Raw genomic sequence first — 24,657 nt, 5'->3', positions numbered from 1 at the left:
GTTTTCCATGGGAGGTGTAAGCACATTGGTGTTCGGTTTCACTTTCTACGTGACTTGGTGAATGAAGGATGCATTGAGCTGGAGCATTGTGGAACTCATGATCAAGTGGCTGATATTCTAACCAAACCAATGCATCGGGAAGCATTTTTAAGGTTAAGAAATCAGCTGGGTGTTTGCTCAATAAAGGACAAACTTGACATGAATGACATGTCATGTTTGAGGGAGGGTTTGAAGGAGTAATTCCGTTGGTATGATTGTTACCGTTTGTTACCGTTGAATAAAGAAGAATTGGCTAACGCACGTGGATGGAAGAAGTCAGATGATTACCGATTCTTTTGCTATTATTTCGTTTTAGTAGACGTTATTTGATTTCCTGTTTTCTAGCTTTGTTTGTTATTTCCTCTTTGTATTTAAAGGCTTGTTGGCCTCGTTATTGAATCAAGTTTTTGTTCACTTGTGATATCCAATTACATCAATAAGTGTCAAGTGAGTGAACATAATACCTTTATTATTAGCCTATAAATAAATAAATACTTAAAAACAAAGTGTAACTTAAAAATATTTATTTGATAACATAACAAAAATTACAATAAAACAAGCCATAAGAATCAAGTTACGATAACCCGAAAATGTGCAGAATTTCTTAATCAACTGAATGTAGACATACCGATAAATACTAATAACACAACACAAGGCTAAACTGGTAGAGCTTGTTGCTGAAAATGCCAATCCACAACATCTTTATAAGCCAATTTCCCTCCAAAAATGTCGAGAGCACTACCCACTGTCACGTCCACACGCCCCGTTCCTGCAACTTTTATTCTCTCCATGTCATCAATTACGGTGACACCACCAGCATATGTCACCGGAATCTGAATCCAGTCAAATCAGTACCCAACAGCAAAAGTTTAGATGATAAAATATTTCGTGTAGTCAATGCAACAAGTCTTGTATCATGTGGCAATTGAAATTTGTTTGCTTGAAAATGGTTCGATTTGGGGTAGTTCTCTATCTTCAAATTAGTTGTCTATTGAATGACCCTCTATATATTTTCTTTTATGGTAACAATCAACAAAAAATTTTGGTACTTCTTATATAACAATCAACGTTTTTCACAAATTCAAAATAAAATGTTCATAGCACTTCAAAAATCATGGTATCTCTATTCAAAGAATTAAACATGTAATAAGAATAACAGAAAATGAGTATTAGTACATACCGGGGACAGCTTGCCGAGTAGTTCTACAAGTTCTTCGTCAATGCCCAATCTAGAATAAATAAATAAATAAAACATATAGAAGCCAGCCAAATATTATTTAAGAAACACGATCACACAAAACAATCAAGGGGCAATTTCGACCCATATACTTGTTCTTGAATCTTAAGGTTGCTTTCTATATTAAACGTGTCAAATGAAAATAATTAGCTAAAGAAAGCGGTCATATAGATGTAGATTAACGTAGCCCAAATTAGATTATTGATGTGATAATACAGTTTCGTAATTAAAACTAACACATTAACTGCTTATAATAAAACTGAAAAGTGATTGCAGGTCATCCGCTGGACTGCAAATCAACCCGGACCGTTTTGACCCAGACTAGAAAATAAAAATGACCCGCTTTGACGATTGTTTCTTTTCTTTTTGGGACAGAATTATAAGATATGGTAATATAATTATAATAATAATAATCTAATCCAATAAGAGTAAGTACAACTTAGTATACTAGCAATAGACTGAGTATTAACTACTTACTTTTTCCCTTCAACGTCTACACCATGAACCAAAAACTCATCACAATACTCTGAAAGAAAAGTTATTATCTTCTCATCGAGATACACATCACTAAATGTCTGCCACCTATTGGTAACAATGGCATACTTACCATCCTGAAAAACATAATCACGAAACTATATATTAGATAACAAACCGAGTAACCAGTAGAGGTGGGCAGGTGGCAATGGGTGGGTCATCCAAGTTGCGTAACACGTCAGAAATGGTTTGCGTCGGTCGGTGTGGGACCCAGCACCACTTTTTTACTTGACACATCTACATTTATAAATGTTATTTATTTGGATTATGAATGTAGAACTTACATCACCTACATTTATTTCATGATTATGAAATAAATAAAAAAAATTCCAAGTTCCAGATCGCAAGTAATTGCTAAGCCCAGGGACATAAAATGTAATTAACACAAAAAAATAACATCATATTCATCGTCATCTGAAAATGCATACCTTCTTCCTGCAACTAAGATCCAAGACAAGCCTTTGTTTTCCAACAAGGTGAACAAGTTCTTTGAGCCTCTCGTGGTCCATTTGTCCATTGTTGAATACATACTGCCGTAATACGAAAGGATATATCAGTAAACAGCAAACACAGTTGCCAAACACGAGCAGGTTGAGTAACAGATCAGTTAGGGTCAACTAATACATTAAACATGATTATGATTACAAAGACACTATCATTTGCATAACAAGGTATATATTTCTAAATTCAAAAATAACTTCCGCCATTTTAGGCATTCACACGTCAAACGACTTTTGATCTTGTACAACTCACTTGATGTGTTCCGTTTCGGCTAATCCTCTACACTTCACCCGCTATCAATAACATATATCCAATACGAATTGACCCACTTTTGTATAAATGGGTTGAAATTACGACCTACAGAGACCACTAAAAGAATCTAAACTAGTGTCTCCTTACCAAACCAACAAAAAACATTCATCTAGATTAAAAAAGCAATGTTTTGAAATCCGGACCGGCCGGTCGAACCCGGTTCTTACATCCGATCTGACCGGTGGACCGGTAAAGAGACCGGTTCGACGTCTGGTCTGGTCCTGAAAACATTGAATTGAAAAAAGGATAAAAAGAGAAACATACTGAAGTGACGATGACATGGCTAGCTCCTTCTTCTATGTAACTCAAAGCATTTTGTGAATTAATACCACCTCCGACTTGAAGACCACCTAAATGCAATATACGGTTCTCGCGTTATTATCAACCATCAAGAATCCACTTGAATAGAAGTTCCATCGACTATATTACCTTAGTTTAAAAAAACATATTTTTAAAAACACCATATTTGTTTGTGAACGTTATATATACGAAAAAAGAATAACCATCCTACCTGGATAAGCATGTAGGGCCCCAATGGCTGCTTCATTACTCAAAGGATCGGCTCCCAACATGATTACATGACCACCTTTAAGACCATCTTCTTTATAAAGAGTTGCGTATTCAGCAGCTGATTTATCAGATTCAAAGTTCGTAACAAGGGTCGAATCATTTCCCTTTGTATCTGAAAGCGTAGACCCAACAATCTGCTTTACTTTCCCCTGATAACACATAAAAATGATTCATATTTCAGAAAATTTAATAAATAAACACGTTGAAATTGCCGCACTCAAAACAAACATATCGGAACGTAGAATGTACAGACCTTGTGTATATCAATGCAAGGGCGAAACTTTACTCCGCATCTGATAGATAATGATTGAGATCCTGTCATAGGAATATATATCGGTTTAACCATTGAACGTATGCATTCAAAAAAATGGGACATCACATAGCCATGAACGGAAAACGCTTACACATACAATGTAAGAATAAGCGTAGATAACAGACGTACTTGAGGCCTGTGAAGGTGCAGCTACAAACTTCTGCTTTCTGGTGGAACTGAATATAGATGGGTTTGGAAGCCTATTAAAGGAATCGAGTCTCAACTGTGTTGAATTAACGTCAAGGTTCCTAATTTCCATTGTCTCCGAAAATTGATTTGACTAACTCTGCAACAATGCGAAAATTAGTGGAGAGTATGTAGTTTTTGTATAAATATTTTTTTTGGTATATACATTTTCAACCCCCCGTTTTATAGAAATTTTTTGGTATATATGTTTTCGACCCCTCAATCGGAAATCTCAAGCTTCGCCACTGTTTAGAGTTGAATTAATTTTCAGTTTTGACAAGGAGAGTAAAGTATCAAAATAGGTTTAAGGATTTTCTTTTCACTAAAACTCACTCCAACTCTAATATGTATGATTGTGTGCATAAGTGCATTTTAAAAACCGTATAAAAAAACGTGTCTCGTTATATTTCCACCTTTTAGGATCTTAAGCAAAAGAAAAAAACATATTTATTTATTTAATTTTTTTACGAAAAGAACCCCAATTTTCGAGCACGCTTTAGACCCCTAAAAAGATTGAGCCGGCCTTGCTGATTACGAATCATTCTTTGCATAATTATGCTATTTATCTATAAATGACTGGCAACTCAACAAATCTATAAATAATTGGTAAGCCAACAAACTTATACACACAATTATGAATTATGTTCTTCATGACCTACAATCAATATACAACATATGCATTTACTTCTCAAGAAAATCATAATAAAATGCAAGTACAAACCATTACTGAAGCATGCAGAAAACCAAATCAGACCTAAAACCTTGAAATTCAACAAATAAATACACAACATATATATGCATTTCATGCTAAAGTGCAATCGGAAACCGTTATTGGAGCATGAACATAAAGAAATCAGACCTAAAACCTCACACCTCGATGACCGCAGACATATAAGAGGAATAATCATCAAGAAATAATAAACATAGGTTTAAGATTCAATTGAAACCTGTTGTGAGCGGTGGCGTAGTGGCGGCGCTAGTACAGCCGTACAGAACGCCGGTGCGGTGGTGCAGGGCGGATGACGGAGTGGTGGATTCCAGTTCCAGTTCGACTGAGAAGGGAGTCTTGGCTCGTTAAAAAAAGCTAAAAGTCTTTGGGTTTGGAATTGGGCCTGGGCTTGGACGGACAGGGTCATGAAAACAGGTTGGGAACTAGAGTCTAGAGGTGCACAAACCGGGTTTTTTCAATACCTGGTTCTGGTTATGGAACCGGTTCCGAGTATGGTCGGATGTCACTTATACTGAGTATTGAAATAACCGGTTCCGGTTCCTAGCATAAAAAAACCATACCCGCTATACTCGGTTTCGGGTCTGGTATGGAACCGGTTCTTCAAAAACCGTCAAAAACCGGGCATTTCGGGGATTGATGAGAACCCGGTCTGGGTACCAAAAAGACAACTCCGGGGTAGGCTTAATTCGATGTGTTGTACGAATTTCCACCACCGTTGCATGTTCATACGACACTTTTTTATGGATAATGCACTTATACACTACTCAACTACCACTTATTTATCTCTTGATCTCTTAAGATCTAACAATTCATGGCTAAACTCCTATGAATCTCTTATGGCTAAACTTTCTATCAATTATGTGAAAAACCCGATAACCCACCTATCTGTAGATACAGTGGCGGATCCAGGATTTTTTTCCACTGGGTTCACTTTGTTAGGTGTTTGGATTTCGGTCAATTCAACGTTAAAATTTTCGGGTCGGGTCGGGTCAGGCTTTATCACATTTTTTTTCTCTGTTGCTTCTTAGCATTCCTATCCCAAATAACCTTAGGATGCGTTGTGCCAGATTCATTGTCTACGTGAGGTTCATCTCTGCCACCAAATGTGGATTTATATCACATACTAGGTGGCATCTCCTTTAACATCCTATCTAAAGGCAACAATAAGTAATGGTTACTTTTCTTAAACTGTTGTGACGTATAAAGTTGAATGAGTAGTTCTTAGATTGTGACAAATATTATGGTATCATCAAAACAAGCAAATAGGGATATGTACAACTTTTTGTCTACTACTTGTGTAACTCATATGTCAAAAAGTATACCCCACCGTTGAAGATCATATACCTTTGAAACAGGCTTTAATGTTAAACAAGGATTGACGGTGTGAGCACCAACTAAATTAGAAATCAAATAAACAGAAATGGAATAGTATCAACACATACTTTTTGCCAATTGGCAACGCAACACTCATAGAATATATCCAAACAATAAGTCTGAATTTATTGCGACTAATTTACTATCACACAAAATTTTTTTTGTTAAGATGAAAAAATTTTGTTTCTAAATATCACAAATTATGATTAAATAAACAAATTAAAGGATATTAAAAGAATAAAAGGCAACGAATTGAGACAAATTAAAGCATATTAACACACTGAGAGATTGTGAGAGATTTGGAGTGGTGAAATACATCACACTATAGTTGCATTAGTTGTTACATTTGCATTTTACGCCATTAGTTGAAATTCAATTAATCGTATAAAACAAAAACTAACCTTAATCGCTGGAGGTGGAGCAGCCGGAGGCGGAGCAGCGGCAGCCTGCTGATGTTGCAGACCCGAACAGATTCAACCAGATTGCATTTGAAAAAAAAAACTTGAAATATTCAGTTAATCGTATAAAACAAAAACTAACCTTAATCGCTGGAGGTGGAGCAGCCGGAGGGAGAGCAGCCGGAGGCCGGAAGCGGAGCAGCGGCGATGTTTGAACTCTGTTTGTGTGCGTTGTTTGAACTCGTTGCAGGGGCGATGTTTGAACTCTGTTTGTGTGCGGCGTATGTTGTAGGATATAACCCTAAATGGGTTTTAATGTTTTATTACGTTAAAGATAAAAAATTAAAAGAGAAATAAAAAAAAATGGACAAAAAAAGAAGTTACAGGACTCGAACTCGGGTGGATTTGGAAGAAAAACGGGACATAACCAGTGGAACCAAGGCTTTTTATGTTTATAGGTTCCTTTTATAATATATTTATGCGTTCCTTTTCAGCTTCTTATATATATTTACACTAAAAATTAAAAACCGACTGGGTTCCCGGGAACCCGTACTTTGTACATAAGTCCGCCCCTGTGTAGATATACGATGAAATTACCGGTAAAACTGATTTGAGTCAATAATCAAACCCAGGTTTTACACTAAATAAATATTAAACCTCCATCTAGAGAAATGCAAAACTTTCAATTCATCTAGAGATCATCTGGAGTTGCAATTTAAAGAACACATTGTATATAATCTTAAAATGCATGGTCGGTGATTTTGACCATGCATTTTTCTAATTCATCCCCTGACTTTAAAGATTTTTCAATGTACCCCAAACTTTATAGATTTTCTAATTCATTCTCAACTTTAAAGATTTTAAGTTCATCACAAACTTTGGAGATTTTCTATTTGTACTTTACCTTTATAGATTTTCTAATTCACCCCTCATTTTTTGGTAAATGGCACCTTAACACCTAACTTTTGATAATTAATAACTTTGATTCGTCCTATTTTTTCTACTTAATAACTTCACACCTCATCTACTTCAGCATTTCAATTCTTTTGTTTAAAATTACTTTTACGACTTGACACCACAACGTGCGAACATTATACTTTTCTTTATTTATGCCTATCCACATAAATGTCACGTCACGCGCAAGCATTACACGTTAATTTCTACTTAATAACTTCACATCTCATCTTCTCCAACATTTCAAATTCTTTTGTTTAAATTACTTTTACGACTTCACACCACAACGTGCGAGACATTATACTCTTCTTTATCTATGCCTAACCATGTTAATCTGACGAACGTAACGTGTGTGACAAAGTAAAAAACAAGTCACGTCACGCGCTGATATCACACGTTTAAGTCATCATCGTAACACGTGTAAGACGCGCCAAACACAATGATGCCGCTGCAACGCACGGCACAGGTCAAAAATCTAGTTTTGGTGATTTTGAAAAGAATTTTGAAAACGATATACAAGCAAAAATCACACGGTAGTTAAACATGATGACGTGGCAAGCAAGCATCCTCAATCAAAAAGATGGTGTCTCTACTTCCAAAATCAAGCCCTTCCTTCACCTGGTTTCTTGATCACCACACAATCAGAATTTCATGAAACAAAAACAACAAAATTCATCACTCTTCTTCTCCATCATGAAACTACCTATATACATAGGCTTCTTCGTCTACATCCGACACCAATTCACCAGACCAAAACCAGATAATAACAACAATAATAAACATCAATAACAAAATTCAACAACAATGGCAGCCGCATCATCTTCCTCTGTAAATCACATGCTCCATCCTCTTCAACATCACACCTTACTTGTTCCTAAACTACCCAATGTTTTCAAGTATCCGAAGTTCCAATCTACTTTTCAGTACTCATCTTCAAGAGTTCGACCGCTTTCTGCCCTTGTTGCCACTGAATCGGTACTTTGTTTCTTGTTAGCATTAACACAAACAGTTGGTGTTCGTTACAAAATAATGTTTGTAGTTTGTTTGTTGATTTTAGGGTATTGAAGTCTCAGAATATTGTTGGATAACGTGTGCAGTTTTGTGTTTTGTGGATGTTGTCCAGTCTGCAACTGAAATGGATAGAAATTGAAATTTTGATTATTTAGGGGTTTGATTGGATTGCTATGGGTTCATTATAGGTATTTTGGTAAATTATGCTTAATTTAGGGTTTTAATTGAATTAAGCATAATTGAATTATTTTTATTATGTGTTCATTGTATATATTGGTCCAGTAGGGTTTTTTTTGGTAATTATGCTTAATTTAGGGTTTTAATTGAGTTATTGTTATTGTTAGTGTTAGTGTTAGTGTTATGTGTTCATTGTATATATTGGTTTAGTAAGATTTTTTTTTTGTTTTTTTGTTTTTTTTTTTTTTGTAATTATGCTTAATTTAGGGTTTTAATTGAATTATTATGTATTCATTGTATATATTGGTTCGGTAGGGTTTTTTTTTTTTTTTTTTTTTTTTTTTGTGGTAATTATGCTTAATTTAGGGTTCTGATACGAATAGGGCAAAGAAAAAGAATCTGTGCATGTTACCTGATTCAGCTCAAACAAGGGTTATACTGAACCAATCATTCAATCTAATTGGTGTTCTAAACAAGTTATGTTCATGTGTTAATCCATTCCAATATGTTTGTTTGATGGAGATGAATCAAATCGAAGTCGTTACCTACTCTCGTCAATCGATGGAAGTCAGTTAGTTTCAGTTGGATTTGTGATGAAGAGGATACAGATACATTCCAATGGAATGTTTAGATTCCTTCACACTAGTGAAGGAAAGTAAATTCCATTGATTGAAGACCAAACGCAATTTCGTATGGAGTGTTTTTCGGTTCCAAATCTAGTGAATTTCTGAACCGAACGGGACCTAAGTTTGAAGTTTGAAGATCAATTATGAACGTCAAAAGCAGATTCTTTTAGGAACTTAGAGAGTAGTAGCTTCTTGATTCTGAAACTTGGCCCACATGTGTCGGATTATGCGAGCCTCATTTCTTAGGTGTCCTCCTTCCTATGATCATGCATCATTAGTGATATTGCCAAGTTTTTTTTTTCAACTCTCTGCTTTCTTGCTTTCGTTCTTTTTTGACCAAAAGTGCATCTTTTGTCTTGCATATAGTTTGATTGGGTCTCCATATTTGTTTGATTGGGTTCATGACAAATTCTTGACTACATCTTAGCCATTTTCTGTATGTACCTCAAAACTCACATTACAGCCACCCTGTACCTTGTTCACCTGCTTTTTCTTCATGAAACATTTGAGTTCGCAATCAGTTATGCTATTTTCTAATCCAAAGTTGACACATATATATATATATATATAGGGTAAGGTTCATGCGAGAACCACCTTTATTGCGAGAACCAATGTGAACACAACCTAAAATAGCTAAAAAAAACCTAACCCCCCCCCCCCCCCCCCAAAGCTAAAATGCTAAAAACTAAACCCCCAAAAAACCTAAAAAAAAAAACTAAAAAAATCAAAAAAAAAAAAACACACAAATTTTTTTTTTAATATTTTTAAGTTAAAATAGCTACTTTTTTTTTTGCTACTAAAAGTAACGATTTTTTATATAAAATATTAAAAAAAAAGTTTTGTGTGTTTTTTAGCTATTTTTAGGTATTTTTGGTTGTGTTCACATTGGTTCTCGCGGTTCTCGCAATAAAGGGTGGTTCCTAACGGATCCTTGTCCTATATATATATATATATATATATATATATATATATATATATATATATATTTAATTTGAAGATTAGAAAACTTGGATGGGAGTGACTTCTGTATTTGGCTTTGTCATTTTTACCCTGTTGATATCGATAATTCTGTCGTCAATATTGCATCTTGATGGTGACTTATTAAACCTCAAAAGTCGTAATACTTGTATCCATTTTTGGAGACCTTCAATTTGCTGGAAGTTTCCAATACCGATTTTTTTTCTGATATTGCTAGTATTACCGTCGCAATGGGAGGTGCTCAAACCGTTACAATGAACTGCTCTAGTAACATAAAGTCATAAACCTCTCTGTTTTTAACTGCAATATATGTTTTAATTGTACTTAGAATTTATAAATTACTTCCTAATTGCAGGAGACAATCACTCAGCCCCAAGATTCAGGGGAAGTTGACTTGTTTGCATGTCCTGTTTGTTTTGAACCACTTATAAGAAAAGGTCCTGCTGGTTTCAATTTGTAAGTTAAATATTTTCTTCTTAATTTGGTGATGATACTGCATAGAGGTCGCAAATGGGCAGGTCTAGCAAATTTATGAATTATTTGTGTGGTACATGATAAAAAATAGATGTTATTTCAGTAATATTAATATATTATATTTTGAACAAAATGATTTAAGAGGTTTTATGCCATAAAAATACACTATGGATGACTTTTCCTTTAAAGCTAGTTCTTTTTATTTTACATGTTTAACCATTGTAAATAAATCAGAACCGATCGACCCGTTTATAAGTAAGCCGATCAAAAATGCCTCATCTCATCTTAAACGTGATCAAGTCTAGTTTTTTCATGGGAAATCTTGAAACTTGCAGGCCTGCAATCTACCGTTCAGGTTTTAAGTGTATAAAGTGCAACAAATCATATTCAAGCAAAAACATGTATCTTGATCTTACTCTAATTGCTGGCGCAAAAGAATATGTTGAAGCTCAACCATCTCGGACTGAGTTATTTCGGTAATCACTTGAGTGTTATGCGGATATTATTATATAACATCTTGTGAGTTATAAATTTTCGAGTAAACTGCCATTTTGGTCCCTGAGGTTTGGTTACCTTTGCCACTTTAGTCCAAAACTCAAACCTTTTGCATCTGGGTCCCTGTGGTTTCAGTTTTATTGCCATTTTGGTCCAAAAATGAAATCAGGTCATACTTGACTTATAAAATCCGGCAATTTTGTCATTTTCCTCAGGGGCAAATCAGGTAATATTTGTCTTATAAAATATGGTATTTATTTATAAAAAAGAAATGATCATTTCGCCCCTGCGGAAAATGACAAAATAACAGGATTTTATAAGACATATGACCTGATTTCATTTTTGGACCAAAATGGCAATAAAACTGAACCACAGGGACCCATATGCAAAAAGTTTGAGTTTTGGACTAAAGTGGCAAAATTGACCAAACCACAGGGACCAAAATGGCAGTTTACTCTAAATTTTCTCTTTGTAACCACTCTAAGCTAACGTTTGTTTTGTATATTCATCAGGAGCCCACTTGTTTCATTTTTGTATGAACGTGGATGGCGTCAAAATTTCAGAACTAGAGGTTTTCCTGGTCCAGATGAGGAGGTTATTTTTTTTCCTAATATCCTTATTATTATTTTTTCTTTTTATTTTATTAATCTAATTGTTTGGCTTCCCCCATCACTTGAAAATTGCTAACCTTTTAGATCAAATTTTATATTTACCAATTTGTTATTGTCATAAAGAGTTAAATGCCAAAATCGTCCCTGAGGTTTGGGCAGATTTGCCACATCCATCCAAAAAAAGTTTTGCAACTGGGCCCTTTAGGTTTGTGTTTTGTTGCTAGTTCCATCCAATTTGCTAACTTCATTTGTTTCTTCTGTTAAGTGAGGGGTATTTTTGTCTTTTTACTGTCACCTATTTATAAATAATCTTAATAATTATTTTTTTTTTTATGTAAAAAAGAGAATAAAAATATTAAAAACCAAAAAATTGGTAAAATGTCCAAACTGTCCCCGGGTTAACGTTAATTTTAGATGGAGTTAGTGAATTGGATGATGGAACTGGCAACAAAACGCAAACATGAAGGGTCCAGTTGCAAAAAAATAAAAAATTGGATGGATGTGGCAAATCTGCTCAAATCTCAGGGACGATTTCGGCATTTTACTCTTGTTATAAATAAAGGAGACAGTCTTGACCTATTTACTTATGAATGGGTTGATTCAGGTTATGTTTTATCTCAGACGGGGCAAACGGATAAAATCGAAAAGTTTTTTTAAAACGGAAGCGTGTCAAAACATGTCTAAATCTCCGAAACTGTATTTTTAATCATACAACCCTCTATAGAAAAATAATAATCTTATTGAAATAATACTTTTTTCTTGGTCCTGCAGTTCAACATGGCTCAAGAGTACTTCAAGCCAGCAGAAGGTGGAATTTTAGTAGATGTTAGTTGTGGAAGCGGTTTGTTTTCCCGCAAGTTCGCAAAATCCGGGACCTACTCAAAAGTCATAGCTCTTGATTTTTCTGAAAATATGCTCCGTCAAACTTATGATTTTATGAAAGCGGATGACACAATTTTAAACTCGTACGTTCTATTCCCACCTTTCTTTTATATGATTTTCATCCCGGTTAACTTACGTTATTCAAAATTACAGCAATCTTGCGCTTGTAAGGGCAGATGTTTCCAGGCTTCCGTTCCCCTCGGGTTCGATTGATGCGATTCATGCTGGTGCGGCTTTGCATTGTTGGCCATCTCCTTCTAATGCAGTATGTTATCTTTTTTCCTTTTAGGGTCAAATTTATTAGTTTTTAATTAATATTTATATGCGTTTTTATTTACAAATTCTACAACGTGAAATAATTTGATTTTGTGTTATGTCTAAAGCGTTTAATAAACAAGTCGTGTTCATGTTGACAAATGGGCCATGTTTGGGTTGACATGTTTAACCTGTACAATTTAACACGTCGACCCATCAACCCCGTTTACGATCCGTTAAAACCGTTTATTACAACCCTCCACCTTGTCCAACACGTTAGAACTTGATTATAGCCCGTGGACTAGGGGTGTGAATTTCTGGCATGATATGAAAACACGACACGAACCTGATTATAGCCCGTTTACTAGGTGTGGGTTTAGTCTAAACGGGTTCAGGTCAGTTTCAGGTTGAACCCGTTTGGCTAAACGGATCGGGTTCGTGTTAACCCGCTCGGGTTGGCGGGTTGACCCGTTTAACCCATTTATATTATATTATATTATATTATCTTACGTTTACGTGTACGTGTACGTGTATGTCATAATATAAATTGGTGCGCGTTTTATGCCATAATTATAAGTTAAAAAAAGAAATTGACATAAGATTTTATAATTAAAATGTCATTGTATTATATACATTTTTGTTTTTGTAGTAAAACTTTAAATTTAATATATTAATTTGCGAAAAAAAAAATAAAAAATAGAAAAATTTGGGTTGAAGAGGTCGTATTCGGGTCAACCTGCTAATATTCGGGTCGTGTCCAGGTTCATATGTATGACAGGATTTTGGGGTTCGGGCTCATCTAAATTTTTCGAGCTCAGGTCGGGGCCAACTCGCGAACCCGACCTGTTTAGCGCCCCTACCGTACACAACCCATCCCACCGTTCACAACCAGGGGCGGACCCCCCTTTGGCCAAGGTGGACGGCCGCTCCCTTTGAAAAAAAATTAGTGTATATTTTAGACAAAAAACCCGACCGCATCCCTTGAAAATATGGTTGAACACCTCATCCGCACCCCCAGCAAATAATTCCTGCGTCCGCCAACCCATCCCACCATTTGACTTGTTTAGATAAATGGGTTAAATGGGTCGTGTACGGGTTACATGATTGTAAGTGTGCCCCGGTTAGGGTTGACATCTTTTGATTTTACTTGTTATAAAAGTGCAACATAATCATCATATGATAATTTTCACATTTTCATCTTGGTTTTCTTGGAATGTACAACTAGTCCAATTTCCCTTGAAACTTTTTCTGTTTTTGAATTCTGGATTTAGTTGCTTTTTTCATTTATAGATTGCAGAAATTAATCGAGTATTGCGAAGTGGTGGTGTGTTCGTTAGTACAACATTCCTACGATCGACTTCATCAACTCCTGCTATACTAAGGCCATTTGATCGGGTAAATGATTAGTTCTTTTTACCTCTGTACAATTATTTTCTTTAATCAGTAGCTCCATTTTTAAATTTTGAGGACCCCACCCCCGTCTCCCGACATATTAAATGCTTGTGATCCATAGTTACGTTACGTTTAGGAGGTTTTATGCATCAAAAATACGTTTTTGGTGATTTTCGATTTGTTTGACCCTTCAAACCCTTTTGACAAGTTTCAATTAAGTTTAGGGGAAAGTAATAAGAATTGACTAATTATACATTTTATTTGTCTTTAATTTTGTAAATTTAGTCAGATATTTGTTTCATGTTGACATTTTTTGTAATTTTATATGCAATTGGTATTGTTTTATGGCAGAGGATTGCTGGGAATTATAACTACTTAATAGAAGAAGAGATTGAAGACTTGGTCAAATCATGTGGTTTCACAAATTACACATGCAAAATTCAGCAAGCTTTCATCATGTTTTCTGCACAAAAGCCTTGAATATTTGCTTAAGCTGATTCTTTGTAAGTAATAAGTATTCCACAAAGAAAAACTGAGAAGTCAGTTTATGTATTTAGAAGGTGAATATGTTATTTCTAGTTTTTTGACATTTTTAAAAACTACATTTGTTAAGAAAATATTTCCAAATTTCCAAATAAGCATCATTTCGGTGTTTTACGGAGTTGTACTCCAAGCATGGGAGTTTTTTTAAAAAAGAAAGTTGATTTTTCATTTCTAACCCAAAAACTTTCATCCTTTGCATTTTAACCCTTTTGATTTTTTTACTTTTAACCCAAAGTTTTTCATCTTTTGTAATTTAACCTCGATACTTTTCATATTTTGCAAGTTTTTCGTTTTACGTTTCTTAATAAATTTTGCAAGTTAACACGCAGCAACGTACGTGTGAGGTTCAACGATATTTCCCTACTTGACAGGTTCGTCGCAACACGCGGGTTCTTTATTTTATTGTTTCGCATTAACATGCCACAACGGATGTGCGTGGTTCAACGATTTTACGTCTGTGTTTTCGTTTGATGTTATTTTTACCTTTTTATTTATTTTGTTTTTACGAGTTTTTCCGGTGGTGGTGGTTGCTGACAGTGGTTCATGGTGCTACTTGGCACGGTTTACGCCCTCCGCCGCAATGCGTGTGCGTGCGGAAAGGGGGGGGGGGGGGTAATGCAAGTTTTTCATATGAGGAACATGTAGTTTGCAAAACAAAGTAAAGAGTTTTAGATCTGATCTCAAATATTTAGACCTAAAAGTTTGGATTTTTAATTTGCTAAGAGATTATGAGCATAATTGTTCAAACAGTATGAAAAACCAACTTTGCATACAACAATAAAGCTCTCCACGACAAGTGCTATGAAATGACCATTTATGCGCTGTCAATGAAACCTTGTGCCAATTACCCAAATGATCAGTGTCGTGTCAAAGTGTATATGTTTAATTTCCGATGCTTAAAAAAACATGTTGGAAGATAGTTCTTCTTGTAGAATATTTTTTTAAAACCGTATTTTGTTTTATCCTTTCAATGTTCCTAGATTTTAATAATACCAATTATTTACCGTTGGTCTATCAACTTCAAAAATAATAATTGACAGTCCCAAATATTAACATACTAGCCTTCAATGGACCCTGACTAACAGAACCCAAACGCCGTTAGTCTCCGGTTGCCGGAAAAACGTTTTTGGCCGGAAAACTCCTTTTTGGCAGGAAAACTCAACATTTTCGTCCCAGACCTCTTTGTAACCTACGGCCCTTTAGGAACCTTTCTAGTAAAAGCCTCAATTATTGAGATCGTTGGATAACTCCTTTTTCGCCGGAAAACTCAATTTTTTGCCGGAAAACTAGACATTTTTGTCTCAAAACTCTTTGTAACCTTAGATTGAATCTTTAGGAACCTTTTTTTTTTTGCCAAAAACGTTTTTCCGGTGCTTGAGACTAACGACATTTAAGGTTCAGTTATTGGAGGCCAATGTGTAAATAGTTGGGACTGCCAGTGGTTATTTTTGAAGCTGGAACCGTTGACGGCCAATAACGAATAGTTAGAATTATTAAAATCCAATATTTCTAAACCATTCTTATATACCTTATAAAAACAAATGACCGATCATACTATCCCAAAACTTTGGCAAAACTCACTTTCAACCTGTTAAGTTTGGGAAATGTCATTTTCACACAAAACTTTCTATGAATTTTGTAAAATATCACTCTGACCCCCTCTAGAATATATATAATATGATTTTTCCTTAATAACTTTCGGTCGTTAACTTAAAAATAAAACTAATTTGTTGCATGCTTATTTTTATGTACGCGTTCTTATAAATTCGAGTTGGTCTACGTTTCAACGTAAATTTTGTTTGGAAACAAGTAGGGTCAAATATAATAGGTTTTCGTGCTTACTCTTTATGTACGTTTATCTCTCTTAAAAACCAAAGTCGGTAGCCTTTGCCATTGACCAAAACAACCCCTACACTATTAAAGTTGACGCTTCCCCTACACTTTCTAAAAATTTTATAAAACATCTTTCTCACCCCCCTTGAGTTTCTAACGTTTCAAGTTTACCCCTGTATTTTCATTTTTTAACTTAAAAAACACTATTTTCTCACGTGCTTTAATGTATGTGTCTCTATAAATTAACGTTTTGACGTTTTTTTTTTTTCAAAAACGGGCCAAGTCAAATATAATACGTTTTCATGCCCATTTTTATGTAAGTTTTCAGTTGGTTTACGTATTGACGTAAATTTTGTTCGGAAACGAGTCAGGTCAAATATAGTAAGTTTTCATTCGATGGTATAAATTCGATTTACTATGCGTTTAGACTTAGTTAAGTCTTGATGCAAAGGAAAGGGTGGTGTAGCTGTTAGGTGAAACCCCACTAAACGAACCAACCAGGGTTCAATCCTGTTTCTTTTGTACGGTATAATTCTATTTACTTTACTTTTTGATCCAACCACAATGCTTATATAGGTTACACTAAATTAGATTGAATACGTTGAACACACGTTTTCATATAGTTAAAGCATCATGTAACATTTAGATTAATCCACTTGATGTTTAGAAGATGCCCGCGGTTCATATTAATAGTTTAGTAGTTTTATTACATATACCAAGTTCAGTAAAATAATCTCTTAACGTATTTATTTTAAATGTTTTTAAAACTCTTTTAAGTTTACAAACCTTATTTTTAGAAAAATCATTTAAACTTTTGCATTCTTATTCGTCGTAGTCGTGTGCACGGTTCGGTTCGGTTTTTGTGTAAAACCAAAACCAAAACCGTAACCGAAAGTTCGATTTTTGGTTTTTAAAAACCGTTCGGTTTCGGTTATTTCGGTTTTAGCAACGGTTCGGTTCGGTTTTTTTGGTTTTTGAAACAAATTATGTAAGATTCAAAACTTAAAAGTATAATTCAAAGTTTAAGAATCTTGTTAATATATTTAGTCTTTTAAATTAATATTATTCACATAAACCTAGCTTTCTAATCTATTTTAGTGTTTCTCCAAAGTTTTTATTAAGACGTTTTCTTTTATAATACTTTGAAAACCATTTATATTAAATTTTGTTAGTTCTTGTAAACAATGGATAATTTTAATGATAAATAAAAATGGTAATGTTCTTATTATAAATATTTAACAAATAAGAATAAAATTAATAATTCTTAGTAGCATGGGTAAACACTTAAACAACTTAAATATAAAAATATATAGATTTGGTATACTACTAAAACTTATCGGTTCGGTTCGGTTATTTTCGGTTATTGAAAATGATTATCCGAAAATCGAACCGAAATTTTCGGTTATTAAAAATCTGAAAACCGGACCGTCGGTTTTTGTTTCGGTTCAGTTTTCTCGGTTCGGATTTTTCGGTTACTTAGGTTACGGTTCGGTTATTTCGGTTTTCTGCTCACCCCTACGTCGTACAAAGAAACACGCGAGTACAAAAATGAGAGGTGTCAAGGAGTTGAATTAGAAATTTGAAAAAGAGAAGGTAAACGTAGATAATATGTGTGTTAGATGAATGTGGGTTGGTGCACCCTACACTTTCTAAAAACTTTATAAAAGTTTATTTTCATCATCCTTGAGTTTCTAACGTTTCAAGTTGACCCCTGTATTTTCATTCTTTAACTTAAAAAATACTATTTTCTCACATGCTTTAATGTATGTGTATAAATTAAAATTTTGACGTAATTTTCTCGGAAACGGGCCATGTCAAATATAATACGTTTTCATGCTTATTTTTATGTAAGTTTTCAGTTGGTCTACTTTTTAACGTAAATTTTGTTTGAAAATGAGTTAGGTCAAATATAATACGTTTTGATTCGATGGTATAAACAGGGGCGGACCCACATTGGTGCCACCGGGGTCCCCGGACCCCAATCTTCTTAAAAAAAATAGTAGATTCGGTATATTAAATTGTATATGGACCCCATAAATACAATTAGGTGGACACCATAGAAATAAAAAGAAAGCTGGTGTAGTGGTAAATCTCCCTCTTTTCCACCAAGAGGTCATGGGTTCAATCCTTGATAACCCATTTTTCTTATTTTTTTTAACATCTAGTTCAAACCTCACTTTAACTCGACCCGAACGAAGACCGACCCGAAAATGGACCCCATTGAAATAAAATCATGGGTCCGCCACTAGGTATAAATTCGAATTATTGTACAATACATATTGAATAGTAAATCTATGAGGGGAGTATTTTTGCTAAATAATATATGGATAGTTCTCACTAAACTAACTTTTTATAAACCTTACATTATATTATAAAATATAAAATTATAGATTGGTATATAGAAGGTGTGTTTACAAGTTATATAAAAATAAAATATTTTTTAAATGATTATAAGCTTAATTTACAACATACGACACTTATCACAAAATTGATTTTTCTTAAAAACCTAAATTCAGTTGTTGACTTGATAATTGAAATTCAGTTTATTTGTTGCTTAATTATGTTAAATTATGTTTAGCTTTTGGCATGATTGAAAGTAGGGGAGGATCTAGGCTATTTTTGTGGGTTTCTAGGAACCCATTCGGTTTGGAATAATGGAAAAAAATTAGTGAGAATCTCGTATGGTTTAGAAAAAAATAGTGAGAATCTACCAAAAGCAACCCAGTAAAAAAAGTTCTTAGATCCGCCATTGATTGAAAGGCGATAGACTATACATTGTCTATGCACATTTTGTTTTCCTTTTAAGGGTATCTGGTGTGGGAGTCGGGGAAGTGTGGTAAAGTGAGTTTACCACTCGGTAAACACCACCACCAACACTAGTTTACCGCTCAAACTTGACCACATCGGTGGTGGGTTGTCGATGCGGTGAAGAGTGTGTGTGTGGTGGGGTGGGATCCATGCAATCTCTCAACCAATCACACACTTTTTTTTTTTTTAAAGTTTACCACTTCAGCAAGTGTCTAAACCATTGCCAACACTTTTCAGCAAAGTTTAAACATCTTTCACTGATTGACGTGCCGCACTCTGATTGGTTGATTTTTTAGTTTGCCACTTTCAAGTGTTTAACCACTCCTTACACCCTAAGTTCTTCTTTTTTTTGAACGGTTAATTTCTTTAATTCCCTGTCGTCGACGCACTCTGATTGGTTGATTTTTTAGTTTGCCACTTTCAAGTGTTTAACCACTCCTTAAACCCTAAGTTCTTTTTTTTAACTGTTAATTTCTTTAATTCCCTGTCGTCTGTGGGACTCGAACCTAAAACCTTTCCCTTCCCAACCTAGGTGTTTTAAATACTTTTCCTTTTAAGTTCTTCTAACTTTGATCTTTGAGTTGACATGTCAAATTATTTTGTCCCATTTTCTTGATTGAGTTATTGCTTGTTTAGTAGGAGTGTGGATCAACTTGATGATTATCTAAATATGTAGGATACGAGCACAAAAATAACGTATCTCATATTTATATTATGAAATTAAGTAATGGAAAATTTATCATTGGTACATCTTAAATAATGAAACCGTAACAAGACTAAAAGTCAAATTTTATAACTTTTGAAATACATTCCTTATTATTTTATATTTTTTTTAAAAGTAACTTTCATTAACACAAAATGCCGTCCCAAGCCGGGCCGACAAAAACAAACAACAAAAACAGATTACATATTTACAAACGAACACCAATCACCCAAGTCTACATCTTTGAACTTAGATCTTTTCGAGAACCATAAATATCCCAACACCTTGGCTTCACTGACGATATTATCAATCTTAATCGGAGAATCCGCAAACCTGGCCTTGTTCCTAGCACGCCACATACACCAACAAATAATCATAATAATCCCTTGAACCGCAACTCTCTTCTTCTCCGAAACCCTTAGATCTTTGTATATTGTGAACAGGTCTTTAACCGAGAAAGCAATAATGCCCGGAATTTTTCACCACATACTAACAATATTCCAAATAATCACAGCCGACTGACAAGCAATGAAAATATGCTCAGCTGTTTCTTCGCTAGAATTGCAGAACTTACACAGTGTAGGGTTGATAGTGACATTCCTTTTTAACAAAGCTTCCGCAGTCGGTAATCTGTCCATAGCCGACCTCCAGACATGGATGTTACACTTGGCAGGAACCCAATTACACCAGTCTAAAACAAACTCCGGAACTTGATCTCCAACAGACACTAACAGCCGCTTCACAGATCTGACCGAAAAACTGTCATCTGTTTCAGCAGACCAGAGCCACTGATCCGGGGATGTCGAGATCTGAAAATCATTAATAAACCCACTTAACTGGCTGAGCTGATTCAGAGCCTCCACGGTACTAACAGGAGAGCGCCAGTTCCAAACTATGGTCTGATCGTCATCAAGTCTCTTGATTCTCTCAGCCACTTTGCATTTTTTGTTCATGTCCAAACTGAAAAGGTCTGGAAAAATAAGCTTAAGAGGTTCATCTATGAGCCACGGTTCCAACCAAAAAGCCACCTTTTCCCCGTTTCCCACTTTGCCTTTGATGAAGTTTCTAAGCAGATATTCGCCAACTTTAGAGTTAATAACGACACTAGCGATATTTTTCCATACACCAGTTAAATACTTCTTGTAAGGTATACAATCCCAGCCAACCCTCGAGAAGTGGAGAGCATCTATAACTCTCCTCCATAAGCTAGACTCCTCCGACTTATACCGCCACCCCCCACTTGAATAAAAGAGAAACATTCAATTGATAAAACAAACCTTGCAAAAAAAACTTCCTTGTTGAAAGTCAAAAAAAAAAAAAAAACATTTGTATCAACTCCTTATTATTTTATATAACTTCTTGAAATATATTTGTTCTTGTAAAAGGTTATAAAACAAACCTTGGTTTCCTTCTATCATTTACTATAGTAAAAAACTTCCTTGTTGAAAGTCAAACTTATATGATAAACTCTTAGGTCAAACCGTCACACCTAGTACCTTTCCATCCATGCAAGCAATTGAAAATCTTTGTTCTAATTATAGAACTTTATAAAAGGACATAACTAAGCTCAATAGGCAATTTGTGTTCTGATAAGGAAAACAAAGACTTTTTGTGGAACAAAACTTTATAAAAGTTAAAAGAGGGGGTGGGTGGGTGGTTTTTGATATATTTTGGACATAGGGTAAAGAGCAAAGAAGAGCAAAGTCACATGATTTTGAAGTGTGGTGGCTTAAACTACAAGATGGATGAATAATGAATTTAGATAAATGAATCAAAACCCATGTGGAGGTGAGTACTTTAATCAAAGTTACACAAAAGGAAAGAAATTAATCTAATGTGTAAATTATTAAAAAAATGTTTAACTATAGGAATAACACACAAAAAAACTCTAGAATGAAATTACAATTTTATAAAACAATTCATATGTAAAACAACAAAGTTACATGTATTAACAATTTCAACCTATGAGTAATAACCCATTCATTATTTTAGTTATAACAACTTCAATCTAATGTGTAAATTATTAAAAAAATGTTTAATTATAGGAATAACAATTGCAATCTAATGTGTAAATTATCAAAAAAAATGTTTAATTATAGGAATAACACACGAAAAAACTCTAGAATGCTATTATAATTTTATAAAATAATTCATATGTAAAACAACAAAGTTACATGTACTAACAATTTAAACCTATGAATAATAACCCATTCATTTATTTTCTGTCACATTTTCTACAACATATATACATTTGATGTAGAGATGAATAACAAAAGTTAAATTGGCTTGGCTGATTAGTGTCCTTGTTAGTATTATATTTTTCAGACAACTTTTAATAATGCAATTGTTCTTATAAGACGGTGGAATATAAAACTTATAGTGCCTTTTGAAGAATTATAAACATTTTGAAGAAAACAAAAGTAGGTTAAAAAATGAAGGGTGCAGAGTGCACTTTCAAAATCCAGAGTTGAGTTTGTGGGTCATGACTGATAGATCTCCCCTCGTGCGGCTCAAACGCTGACCATTCTGTTTGTTCTCACTTCTTTTTTGAACATCATTTTTTATTTATAAATGATTAATGTGACATAATTTGAGCGAGTCGTGTTTGATAGAGTAAACTGTCAAAATGGCTCATGAGTTTTGTTCACTTTTGACATTTTAGTCCAAAACTCAAACATTTTAAATTTGGATCCCTATGTTTCAGTTTTGTTTTGTTACAAAGGAGTTCAAGTCACAAGTCGGTGAACTTGAGGGATCAATGTTGACAAGTTGGTCATAATTGGTTAAGTTTCATAATTACATTATAATTATATTTGGTAATGTCTTGGTTACCAAGTTAGGGTAAGGGGCTGTTTGGTAGCCTCTGAATGGTCATTAAGAGGTTACCTCTTAATGGAACCATTAAGAATTTTACCAACGAGAAGGTAGAAGAATGTGACATGTGACGATTTACCATTCAGAGGTTACCTCTTAACCATTCAGACTTGAGGTTACCTCTTATTCATTCAGAGGTTTTAAACCATTAAGAGGTAGCATCTGAATGGTCATTAAGAGACTACCAAACAGCCCCTAAGTCTATATAAACCAAGGTAGGGTTAGACATTATTAAGAGTCAAGAGAAGAGATAAACTTAGTTATGTTTTATGAGTTATTGTAATCAAATTTTGAGTTATATTTTCTTGGTTATAATAAAGGTTCTTGGAGAGTTATTCTATTAATTCTTGTTCTTATGTTTGATTATTCGATTGGGACTTGAATTGGTATCAGAGCCAAGTTAAATCGTCGATATCAAACAGGTACTCGGGTTCTTAATCAGCGGTTAAGGAGTTTAATGGGTCGGCGATTAGGAAGGTCGAGGCTAGCGGTAGTGATTCGTTGGAGCAGCGGCGTGGTACCGTTAAGGCGGCGGGCGACGAGTAGGTTGTTCGTGCGGCGGCTATTCGAAAACAAGTTGGTTTCTGATCGAGGTGGTCAACAGTGGATTTGGTGTTTTTGCGAAAGGAATTGCGCGAAGACCAGTTCGTTAGTTCGTGGTTAAGTACCAAAATTCAATAGTGAACCAACCGAAGGCAAAAGTAAAAGAAGAACAATATTCGATTGTTTTTTGTTGTCTTCGATGTCACACCCCTTTCAAAGGCGAAAACACGAGGTGTGATCTGAAAGGTTCTCATTGCATATGATAAGTAAACATACAACATGAAACATGAATATAAAACAACTCCAGATCGCCATTCATGGTTTAACCATTCATACAAAAGTTACATCACAACATAAGATAATTGTTTGAATTACAACTTCATTTCAAAAACAAAGATCAAGGTTTTGTTCGCTATATCTCTGCAAGGAGGCGGGATATAACAAACAAATCCTACAAAAGTGGCAACGGAGCGTCGACATATAATAACTTGAAACATAAACGACATCCTTGAGCAAAGAGACCGCGCGTACATCCACTTAGTTCCCTGAAATACATGTAAGTTTTGAAAATCGTCAACAAAAGTTGGTGTGAATTCCTGCAATTTTTGTATAGAGTGTTTGAATATACTTGTATGAAAAACATGGTATGTAATTTGTAAAATGTATTCGTATATGTGTTCTGTAAATGTGAGGAATACGAGATCGCTAATGGTTTGCAAGACCACTCACATATGTCATGACATAGGAAGCATCCAAACCTAGGCATTTGTGTCGAGATCGACTGAGACACAAAAGCACTCTTTGGTAGAAGTAGGCCAAGAGTGAGGTTGCCTGAAACCCATTAGATCTAACCTCCCGCTCCTCGGTCTAAATGTATACGTCGATTAATGGTGCTTATGTTTACCCTATTCGTCACATGATCTATGTGTCATTCCTTAGTTTTGTTTCTACATACCATTGTACATGTATTTTCCCCAAGTTTTATAAACAAGTAAAAGGTTAAAAGTGGGGACATGAACTCACTGTTTTGTGTATCTGCGTCGTAACCTATATGTGTTCTATGTACGTTAATCACTAGACTTGTAATTCACTAAGTACAAGTCACCATCTTAAGTTAAGTATTTGTTTTGTGTAAGTTCATCATTTGTGAGGGTCGTGCCCTTGTCTGTCGGGTCTCGCCCGTTCGTTGCGTTATTGTAATTTGAGTTTGTATTGTTCACTTGTAAATATATATTTTACTTCGAAAAATATACATTTATTTGTTTATGTAGGTTTTGACAAACGATAACTGTTAAAAAATAATC

At 34.7% G+C, this 24,657-nt stretch overlaps 2 protein-coding genes across 6 annotated transcripts; one reads left to right on the top strand and one right to left on the bottom strand.

Moving 5' to 3' along the window:
• Positions 1-548: 548 nt before the first annotated feature.
• Positions 549-6,480, bottom strand: LOC110928719 (1-(5-phosphoribosyl)-5-[(5-phosphoribosylamino)methylideneamino] imidazole-4-carboxamide isomerase, chloroplastic). Of its 4 annotated transcripts, none has more exons than XM_022171753.2 (10): positions 6,337-6,480; positions 6,198-6,245; positions 3,636-3,792; positions 3,447-3,508; positions 3,135-3,342; positions 2,888-2,973; positions 2,239-2,340; positions 1,754-1,887; positions 1,220-1,268; positions 549-872 (listed from the first exon to the last, which is right to left on the bottom strand). In XM_022171753.2, exons 3-10 carry the CDS (start codon positions 3,763-3,765, stop codon positions 696-698), a joined length of 948 nt encoding a protein of 315 aa, XP_022027445.1. In that variant the 5' UTR covers positions 3,766-3,792; positions 6,198-6,245; positions 6,337-6,480; the 3' UTR covers positions 549-695. The 4 variants fall into 4 exon arrangements, with proteins under 4 accessions (XP_022027445.1, XP_022027446.1, XP_022027448.1 ...); XM_022171754.2 differs by having other exon boundaries at positions 6,198-6,242; positions 6,337-6,479; XM_022171756.2 differs by lacking the exon at positions 6,198-6,245 and having other exon boundaries at positions 6,337-6,477.
• Positions 6,481-7,663: 1,183 nt separating this feature from the next.
• On the top strand, positions 7,664-14,703 carry LOC110928718 (uncharacterized methyltransferase At2g41040, chloroplastic). Of its 2 annotated transcripts, XM_022171752.2 has the most exons (8): positions 7,664-8,123; positions 10,296-10,396; positions 10,750-10,890; positions 11,422-11,503; positions 12,292-12,485; positions 12,556-12,667; positions 13,948-14,052; positions 14,401-14,703. In XM_022171752.2, exons 1-8 carry the CDS (start codon positions 7,953-7,955, stop codon positions 14,527-14,529), a joined length of 1,035 nt encoding a protein of 344 aa, XP_022027444.1. In that variant the 5' UTR covers positions 7,664-7,952; the 3' UTR covers positions 14,530-14,703. The 2 variants fall into 2 exon arrangements, with proteins under 2 accessions (XP_022027444.1, XP_035843339.1); XM_035987446.1 differs by lacking the exon at positions 10,750-10,890 and having other exon boundaries at positions 7,670-8,123.
• Positions 14,704-24,657: the final 9,954 nt, after the last annotated feature.

The sequence above is a fragment of the Helianthus annuus genome, chromosome 3 (genome assembly GCF_002127325.2).
Source record: "Helianthus annuus cultivar XRQ/B chromosome 3, HanXRQr2.0-SUNRISE, whole genome shotgun sequence".
Lineage (NCBI taxonomy): Eukaryota > Viridiplantae > Streptophyta > Magnoliopsida > Asterales > Asteraceae > Helianthus > Helianthus annuus.
Note: the sequence above shows the minus strand (reverse complement) of the source record. Positions and strands in the feature narration are given on the sequence as shown.

Coding starts and splice junctions, on each gene's coding strand:
- LOC110928719 (XM_022171753.2), bottom strand. CDS start 3,765: ATGGAAATTAGGAACCTTGACGTTAATTCAACACAGTTGAGACTCGAT. Junction 2,974..3,134: donor GGCCCTACATGCTTATCCAG/GTAGGATGGTTA, acceptor TATTGCATTTAG/GTGGTCTTCAAGTCGGAGGT. Junction 1,269..1,753: donor GTAGACGTTGAAGGGAAAAA/GTAAGTAGTTAA, acceptor TATTTATTCTAG/ATTGGGCATTGACGAAGAAC.
- LOC110928718 (XM_022171752.2), top strand. CDS start 7,953: ATGGCAGCCGCATCATCTTCCTCTGTAAATCACATGCTCCATCCTCTT. Junction 12,486..12,555: donor GATGACACAATTTTAAACTC/GTACGTTCTATT, acceptor TCAAAATTACAG/CAATCTTGCGCTTGTAAGGG. Junction 12,668..13,947: donor GGCCATCTCCTTCTAATGCA/GTATGTTATCTT, acceptor TTTCATTTATAG/ATTGCAGAAATTAATCGAGT.